General features: G+C 33.0%; 1 protein-coding gene across 2 annotated transcripts in view; it reads right to left on the reverse strand.

The window, feature by feature from the left end:
• Nucleotides 1-754: 754 nt before the first annotated feature.
• The window catches only part of LOC106685969 (roundabout homolog 2), a 319,586-nt gene continuing 310,479 nt past the window's right edge, over nt 755-9,861 (reverse strand). For both annotated transcript variants that reach the window (XM_067050736.1, XM_067050737.1), the window contains exons 3-4: nt 4,406-4,714; nt 755-834 (exon numbers count right to left, since the gene is read on the reverse strand). In XM_067050736.1, coding sequence (XP_066906837.1) covers nt 785-834; nt 4,406-4,714 — 359 coding nt within the window. In that variant the 3' untranslated portion in view covers nt 755-784. The remainder of the gene's footprint in view (nt 835-4,405; nt 4,715-9,861) is intronic.

Raw genomic sequence — 9,861 nt, forward strand, 5'->3', positions numbered from 1 at the left:
GAGAGAAGCACCGGGACCGAAGTCCTCTTTCCTCCACCAGTGGGTCAAAGAGCTCGGTTTGAAGTTCCCTAGGCTGAATGTAAATATTGTACATAGTAATGAATGTGTTTAAGATATTATTTTTACTTTAAGTTTAATTTTTTATTTATGTTTTGTCTTACCTATTTCTTATTTTGTGATAATTTAATTTATATATTTTTTTTGGTGTAAATGAGCTCTATGATCCATATTACATTTGTCTAAAAATATGATATAATCTAACATTACAAAATTTAAAAAAATATTATTATTTGTAGTTAAATTAAATATATAAAGAGTTCCAAATACTTTGTAACAGTTGGAATGTTTTATGTAAAATAATACGCATTTATGAACATAATTTTCTTTTTAATAATGGAATTCATATCAACAGTTTAATTAATGTTTTCCTTCACTCAATAATCAGGAAAATTGGTTTGAATATTAAAATAATAACAAATCACTTTTGTCAAAATATTCAAATAAAAAATAATAGATCATAAAATAAAGTTTAATGACTTTACATTAGTTATTTATTACAAGTTACTCCAACTGCTAATAACTGCAGTTAACGGGAACAAAACGTGTCCTTATTTAAAATTGAATTGTGGCAAAGGTCCAGATCACAGAGCAACATGCTAAAAATGAAAATTTTTTTTCAAGGAATGGATGTGAAAATTTTCTCTTTAACCTCAGCATCATATTTCTCACATATTGATCCTTATGATCAGTATTTGTTCCAGTCCATGCCTTTTCGATCAGCACATCAATTTTCTCCATGGTGTATAAAATGGCTTGATAAATGGTTGGAAGAAACTGGAATTTATTTTTCCTGATATTCATATATTTTTTTTTTATACATAGATTATTCTAGATTCTAGTATTATACTTCAACAACGTATAGAACTTGTATTTAATTGTATAGAACGAGTAGCAATGAAGGCTTTTTTTTTGGTTAAGGGCAGATAGCTTCAATTCTATAATTATATGTTTATGATAAAAATAAACATTAAATAACATTGTCTTATATTTTATGATGTCTGATCCGAAGTACTGTATTCGGCTTCTGAAATTTCTAAAAGTGCCAGTATTCTTCAATGATGAGCATATAATTTTGGATTTTCTCATAATTCCAAATAATCCAGAAATTATTATAACCTCTCTTTAATTATAATTAATAACGATTGGTTTCTGATTGCTGGATAATAATTATTGCTAGGATAAATCTAAGGCGGCGAGCGTTGACAAGTCGCATGCTCGGTGACGTATGAGCACCACATCGCCTCTGTTATTATTTCGAAACCATTATTAATAGCCTGGCGTGCGGCGGCCAGTTCCCTTATCTTGCTACGCACTCTCTGTTCGCTACACGCACTTTGTGGGCCTCCGCAATGTCTACTTCTATCCAAGGAGGCAGAAGCTTCTTGAGAAATGGAACAAGACATTCTACGCGGTATAGATATAACAATCCTAGATTGATGAGTGAAAGAAGTCGTTAGAGTTCATCAAGATAGTCGGATAATATGCCAGGAAGTGATTCTTCACCAAATTTGCAACAAGAAAAATCCATATCGACTATGGTCCAATTCAACACAGAAAAAAGAAAATTGAAAATGTTTTTCTTTTGTTTTTAAAGGAAGCAGTCACTGAAAAATTATTCAAAATAGTTTCACAAATAAATTTTATTTACGTCATTGATCAACTGTCTCATAGTTATACAGTGATTTAAAATTTTAAAAAATTAAGTAAGTTACACTATCAACACTTTATGTAAAGAAATATCGTAATCCATTTTATTCAATATATTTTCTATTGTATAGATATCGAAGCTGAATGCCAAGACGACTACATGAGACTAATCTGAGAATTATTGCCAAGTTGCGACGTCCTGGAAGTATGCAATCACTCTTAATGTCAGTTCAAAAAATATACTTTGGACCCTCAGAAACAACAGATGCCTAACCGGTGTATTATTGATTTATTGAATGATTAATATATATAATAAAATTTTATTCTTTCTAAAAATTAATATAAAATTAATTAATAGTGCCTTTAATTTTAAAAATATCTTTATGATAATACATAGTTTGTATACTGTGCATGTAAATGGCTGTATTGTAATAATTGCACTGTAACTAATTAACATTTATTAATTTTTAAACTCATTGTAAATTATCCGAGTTCAAAACTGAAATATAAATAAATAAATTGGATATAAAAAGTGTTGGCCATTAAACGGTGTAATCTGTCAAGACCTGAGAGTCGATCAGAAGAAAGCAGCCAGTCACACCTTTATAAGAAGAAATATAGACGAATCCGTTAAGGAAGATATCATATATTTTAAAAGCCGAGGAAAGGTGTGGTATGCCACATAAAAGAAAACATTTGTAAGAGGAAAAAATTAAGAAAATCCCTTCTCCTCATGGAGTCGTTAATAATACGGGGTAAGGGCAATGAAAAATACCGGCGTTATATAGGACCCGAGGAGGCGATTTTTCCTAAGGTTCCTCCCGGAGTAAAATGAGAATTTGGCGGCGGCATCCGAGGAACCCGGGGTAAGTAGTAAATCAAAAGGGGGAGACAAGGAGTAGACCAGGAGGAAGAATCCCAAGAGAGATATGGATTTAATATCGTGCTATGGCGGGAATCGAATACCTGACTCGAGTAACGCCTTCTTTATTGAATTCTCCGCTCCTGGCTAATGAGGTCCCGGTCCCAGCTAGGTTATCCCTAGGGATAGCAGGGACAAAAAGCATATTGATCTAGAGCCTTGGTTAGCCGCTGTCATGGTTACCCTCCCGTCCCAATGTAAACAGGATCCCTCCACAATCATCGGGGATTAAGCCACCCGGAGCCGAAGCATCAACCACTTTGATGAGCCTTCGCTTTCTTAGGCCCTCCGTCCTCAGGGATATCTACCCTCAGGGGCAATCTCCTTCGGCAATTAAATCAATAAGGCCGTTAATCCACTTGTTGTCCCCTTATTGGAACAAAGGATACCGATTAGCTTTGTTGACAAGGTCATGTTGCACGAGAAGCTAATAGTATCAATCAAGGCAAGGACTTTATTGTGATCCACACTTGTTTATGAAACTCTATACGATAAATGTGAATTTTATGGCCAATTAAACGTTATTTTACATTAAAAAGATTATATTAATCACAATAATATATCCAAGACTCATACAGGACAAGATGTACAACTGCTATAAACAGTTCTCCATTGCAACAGTTTGGCAAGGTGATTTGAACACCGTCTACGCTCAAAAGTCAGATTTATCCCCTCACCCAATGGTGGAACGGGTACTCCGTTTTTACAGAAACTAGGTCTTCTCCAGGAAGGCCCTCCAACCCAATTCCATCAATGAATTATTTAAAAAAATCTGTACTACTGTAATACAAGGAAAGTCAAGGGTTCAGTGCTTTGTAAGGAAGAACTGTTACTAGACAAACAGTTGTGAGGTGATTTAGTCAGAATCACGCTCGACCGCCAGATTTTTACCCAATTTATGAGGTTGGGCGGACCAGGAGGGCTCCAGAAACCACAGGAGTTAACTCACGGCTACAGTGTAACAGAAAACAATTTTCTGCACAGCTAGATTCAAACTCGGGTCCTTGGAGTTAGCAGCATCGCGCCTTACCACGTTGCTACCGCGCTGCCCAATGCATTCTTAGTTGTCAGACATCCGATCGAAACCAATAAAAAATCTCAGTTAAAATAATTTGGACCAAAATAACTTTAATCTATAAATAATATAAATTACAATTTATTAATTAAAAAAAATTAAAATATTTGTATGTAGCTTTTACATAGACCACCATTGAACTATTAATATAACGACTAGCACAATAATGCCTTATGAAACGTAATGACTGCATTGAATAAAATTTAAATACGAGTACCTCCAAAGTTAGGATAAGATTAAGTAAGATCGCTATCTGCCTTGTACTCTTGAAAATATAAATCATAGATCATAGGTCTTATTAATTATAAATTTGACAACTATTATTTACAGTGCTAGTAATGTAAGCAAAAAGAGAAGAGCACTAACAAAAATATTTAATTTTTGACGTTTTGCAACATAAAACTTTTATAATTTTCTTGTAAGTGAAACCTATAGATGACTACAACATTGAATCAAAAGTCAATATATCCATTTTTAAAAATTTATTATATAAAAATTATTATGAAAACGTGTCGTAGATAAGTTAAATATTTATCTAAAATGTTGATTTGTACCAGCTATTTGAAAGGAGGAAATTAAAATTTTGAAATAAACTTAATTAGTTTTTGGTGTAGAATTTGAACTTTTATTTGGGATGATACTAAGAAAAGCTTATTCACAAAAAAATTATTCCAGCTGCAACATCAAATAATTCAACTCACCTGCAACTTGTAGTGTGGCATTCCTGCTGGTCGCTGATCCAGCCTGATTGGTCGCGACGCACCAGTAGACCCCATCGTCCTGTTCCTTCTTCCCGTGGACAACCCTGAGGAAGAAGAGGCTCCCGGCGGGTAAGAGTACTCTGTGTGACTTGACGTCGGGTGGTGAGGTCATCACAGGCTCCCCATCTTTGAACCATTGGATCGTAGGTTCCGGTTTTCCTTCCGCTTTGCAGTTGAGGGTAATGGGTTCGTTCTTGGGGACAGTAACGTCTGATGGATGTTCAGTGATTCGTGGAGACCGAAACTGCCCTGTAACACAAAGATAAATTTTGATTTAAAGAAAAAGTGGAACCAAGTAAATAAAAAAAAGTATCTAAGTGAAATATTATGTCCTTTAAACATCAATTAATAACTAAGATAACAGATCTAATGTAGTTTCTAGATATCCACATCGTAATAATATGGATTACATATAGCACCTTTTATTTCAACAGCAAGATACAGTAATATCCAAACCCTCGTAAACAAACCAACATAACTATAGAGCTGATCTGTAATCATTCCATACTATGGGTCCAATATTTGAGACTTGGAACAATCCCATGACTATCAGGGTTACGAGGAATCACAATCTAAGCGAAGATAAGTTGCAGTGGGTAAAAAAACAAAACAATAGTTACAGGTTTCATATTAGACAGCTAAAGCTACATAAAGAAATAATCATAGAGAATCATGATCACAGAAACTGAGAGAGTAAAGAAGAATCAACCGAAAATGCCATTATCAGAGGATGAACCTCTCCCTGCAATGTTGGTACAGGCTGAAGCAGTTTAACAGATAAACATACATATGTAGGGACAACTTTAGATGAGAATTCTTTTTCTTTTTATCAAACAATTAACGTATCTACACTATACATAAATACATTTACAATATATCAAAATAATCATACATTTTTGGTTTTTTTTTCAACATTACAGATAGAGTGAGACTAGGGCACACACAGTCTGGAAGATAGCACAATCTGAGGATCGACTGCCGATCATAACAAAATTTACAATGGTTATTGTTGCCAAAGGCCTAAGTACATTCACATGTACGATCAAATTCGAAGTATTAAGAAAAATGAATTTGAAAAAAATAACTTAAAGTTTTCAGAAGCAAGTATAGATATATTTTATTCCAGTATTTGAAAAAAAAAATAGTAAAAAAAACTTTTAGGAGAATATTTTAAGTTTAGTATTTTAATCATATGTTAAATTTACCTCAAATACACATTAATCATATAACTGTGACTTGAAGCAACAGACAATTTTCCAATTTCATGTTCAAAGAAGATTGAATTTGGAAAAATTACTGAAGGTTTTCAAAAAACGTGGAGGGGCATATGTTGTCTTAGTATAAGAGAAAAAACAACAGACACAATCATTTGAAAATATTGTCAAAAAAACTCAAACTCAGAAACGCATAGATATTTGGTTTTGCTCCAAGCCAACAGATAGACAACATAATGTTACATAATTACACAAACCATATTAAAAGTATCTGATGTTTTATTCCGTGACTATTCACAATCCAAACGGAACAGTTAGACAGGAAACGCGTGTTTCAGTTTTGACGAGATGAAATTATAATTCATCTTCAGCCTCCGGGAGGAATTAATATTCTGATCAGCTGTTCCTCTACTCAATCGGACAGTTGATAACGGTCTAACAAAGCGGGGAATAATGAAAGCTATGACACGCTATCAAACAACTCGACGTTGTTGAAGTAAAACTATTCTGTAATCAGAATTCTACTGGATTAATCTGGAAAATTAGTGCGCTACGATTAATTTATTTAATCGAAAACCAAATTATTAATTTAGTTAATTACTTCTATGGGCCAAACCAATCATCATAACCAAAATAATCAAATATATATATATAGAAGTGTTAGATTGTGTAAACGTGGTTTAGTAACTATATACTGTAGTAGCTTTATTTTTAGTAACAACAAGTCAAATTTGAAAAATTCGTTTTGTTAAAGATAAGCTGATTATTGAAGAATGCTTTAGGCTCTACAGCATTACGCTACGAACCATGGGTACAGGGCAGAGAACATATACAAAGCTAGCATAGGTACGTGGTCATAACAGTTGCCATTACAATACTAAAGAAGCTGAAATTTGTATAGGTGTTTTTAAGTTACTTTTAGGGGACAGACAAATTTCACGAAAAAAAAATTGAAAAAATTTGAACCATTTTGAAAATTGAACTATTTTATGACTATTTTTTTGTAACATGTACCAGTAATAAATCAGATTATTCTTGTCTATACTTTCTTTAGAATTACTGTATATTTCAATATTTTAAAAGGTTAACTAAATGGTCCAAGAACGATATAGCTTCCCATGGAATAATATTCAATACTAAAAAAAAATGAAACTTCATCAACAAAATGTACTTTACAGATACCCATCTGAAGGATGAAAAATGGGTGAAATTTTTGGTGATGATGAAAAAAAAAATTATTATGATGAAAATTAAAAATATTATGAAAAAAAATTATGAAATTATGGGTGAACAATTTTTTATCCATATTCTTTTTATCTCCATTCTTAGACGTTGATTTGTTGGGAAATGGCTCATTTCTCGAAGATTATAGCAATTAAGGGTATTACAGCTTTAAAATAGAATCTTTTTATAGTTACTAAAAGTGAATTAACTTTATCAGACAGGAAAAAAAATATTTAAGATTCATAACTCAGGAATAAAGTAAAAATAAATATTCTTTGAAACTTGGTTAATTGAAACGCTAATTTAGATTTCAATTAGACATTGAAAAAGGGTCCATAAAATCTAATGGGAAGTCTCCCCCATAACTCTTACAAATTTTTTTTTTTTTACCAGCCTAATCAGTTTTTTGGTTAATAAATATTATTCAGTCCAAGTGGGAATCGAACCCACAACCTTCTGAACCAAGCGCTCTAGGACACTCTCCCCAGCCCACTCAGCTATCAGGTCCTCCCAAAATGCTTAAGCAACCGATTAAAGAAAATATTTAATGTGAAGGAACTGATTCAAGTCTTTAGTTTCATCCTCCGCGTTGGTTCATTCAGTCTGGCATTTATCAGACACCATCTGAATTACATATAGTTTGATAAAAACAAAATATTTTCACACATATGTATAAAAACGTAATGGAGCCTCCTTTGGAAGATAAATAAATTCTCTTTAAGCCAAACAAGAGTCATCAAAATCGGACCAATGTTAGCTAAGATACTAGTCGTTTATAAAATTAAAATATACATAACCATTTTTTAAAACCAATTTTTGAATTATTTAGGGCAATTAATGGACTCAAAGTCCTCAAACTCAGGACTGTTAAAGCAAAAATTAATATCATTTTGGTTCTTTGATATCTTGCCATATCTCCCATATGCCATGAATTGTTACAATTTTTCCAGATTTTTTGATTTTTAACTTCTAAACGATATTAAAATATTTAATCCTGCTTCAAATTCCATACCAGAATTGTCAAAATGACTATTGTAATGCCATAACATTGGGAAATGTTACCAAAATTTGACTTAGGCATGTATCTTGGAAACAGCAGTTTTAAATTAAAAACTAATAGAATTAAAGTAGCCTAAATTCCGCGCTAACTGCGAATCATATTTTTTTAATATTACGATTATCTAAATGCTATATTTTTGGAGATCCTCTCAGCAGTAAGCGAATTAAAATGAAGTGTGAGGGAATTTTTAAAAATTAATTTATTGACATTTAAAACTGTATTTGCACAAAAATTCAACTAGTAAATTTGATGTGAGATCATAATGATATGATCCAGGAATGTAGAGAAACTACCCATTGGTAGCATTCTAAGAACATTTCCTACATTAGAAGATCCCGAGTCCATCTTTTTTTCAGGCACCACGGAGGATTGTCAGGAATAGAAGAGGGTTATTAGGGAGTTTATCAGTGAATCAGTTTATGAATTAATTGCACCTCGAATGAATTTTGAAAGTCATTAAAAATTCTACAAAACAGTTGTTGAAACATTAAGACTCTAGAAGGATGTGTTGATCTTTTAAATTAAAAAATAAGTACCCTGATTGATTTTTTGTTTTTTGACTTGACGGTCTTTCAGATACCACGAAAATCAGTTTATATCCTGAATCTCATTATATTATTACAGAGGGCAGACAATTATTTTAAAAATAATACTCATCTTTCAAAATCAATATACAACCGCTGTAATGCGCCTAATCCATATCTTCCCCTTGCCTATTTATCAGAAGTGGTTTCCCACAGCCTTCGGTTGATAGGCCATGACGGTACAGAGGCTAACACATTATTCCCAACCTATAGGATAGGAAAACGGACAGGACATCAAGGGAATGGAATACAAATTGACACAGCACCATAGGATGACCCCCGGCCCAAAGGCCATTATTTTTATAGTCTTTAAAAAGCGATCTCAGAGTAAGTGGATACTTAGCCTTCAATAAAATATGGTCCTCAGGCCGTCTGCTTCTTTAAGGCCCTATTTGTTTTTAGTACTATCCCTTTTCGGTTCGGTCTTCCTCTTCTTCTCTTTTTAATGCTTCTTTTTTTTTCTTTCACACACAACCAACACTTTTTTTCTGACCCAACTACGTGCTGTAGGGAACATTTTTATTTATCACAAGCCGATGATCACGGTGTACGATAATATCTCTTCTGGTCGTAATGCATCGTAAAACAGGTTAATTTAATTTAAAACGCTCACTAAGCCCTGCATACTCAGATGATTTATAGATAAGAAGAGAAAAATTTTTTTTTTTCTTAGTCTTTATCTTGCTGCTACCTTTAGGGTTCAGACTCGGGACCATTTCATTTATTTAATGCAGACTACCTGGGCACTGCACAAAATATTTTTAAAAATATATCATGATAATAATATGCAATAATAAGACCCAAGAAGGGTCCTGGGTCCAATACTTTGTTAGGAAGTAGTCTTTAGAACAATACAAACAGGTAATTTTTTCAAGATCACGCACAACCTCCAGATTTTTACCTAATTAAGAGTACCCACATTATGAGTCTGAGCGGACAACGGGAGGGCTCCAGAACAGGGTTGACTCAAAATAATAATCCGGAAAATAATACAGCCGGATTGGAACCCGGGTCCTTGGAGTTAGTAGCGTAGTGCCCTACCAACGTTCCACCGCGCTTCTTTAAGAATAGATAAAAAATATTGTTTGTTTATTTACCAAGGTTATTTCCAGGATAGATACAGAAGATGTCGGCCAACCAAGTAAAATAAAAAAACGTACAAGATAAGAAAAAGCAAAAAAAAATTAGGAAAAAAATGTTCTTTATTGCTAAATACACAAATACGTTTCAAATATCTGCAGATAATTAAATAAAACTATTTAAAATATAACTTACTAAGAATAAAGCCACTTAATTTCTTTAGGTAGAAATTAT

Source organism: Halyomorpha halys, unplaced genomic scaffold, assembly GCF_000696795.3.
Source record: "Halyomorpha halys isolate HHAL.00 unplaced genomic scaffold, Hhal_1.1 Scaffold761.1, whole genome shotgun sequence".
NCBI classification, from domain to species: Eukaryota; Metazoa; Arthropoda; class Insecta; order Hemiptera; family Pentatomidae; genus Halyomorpha; species Halyomorpha halys.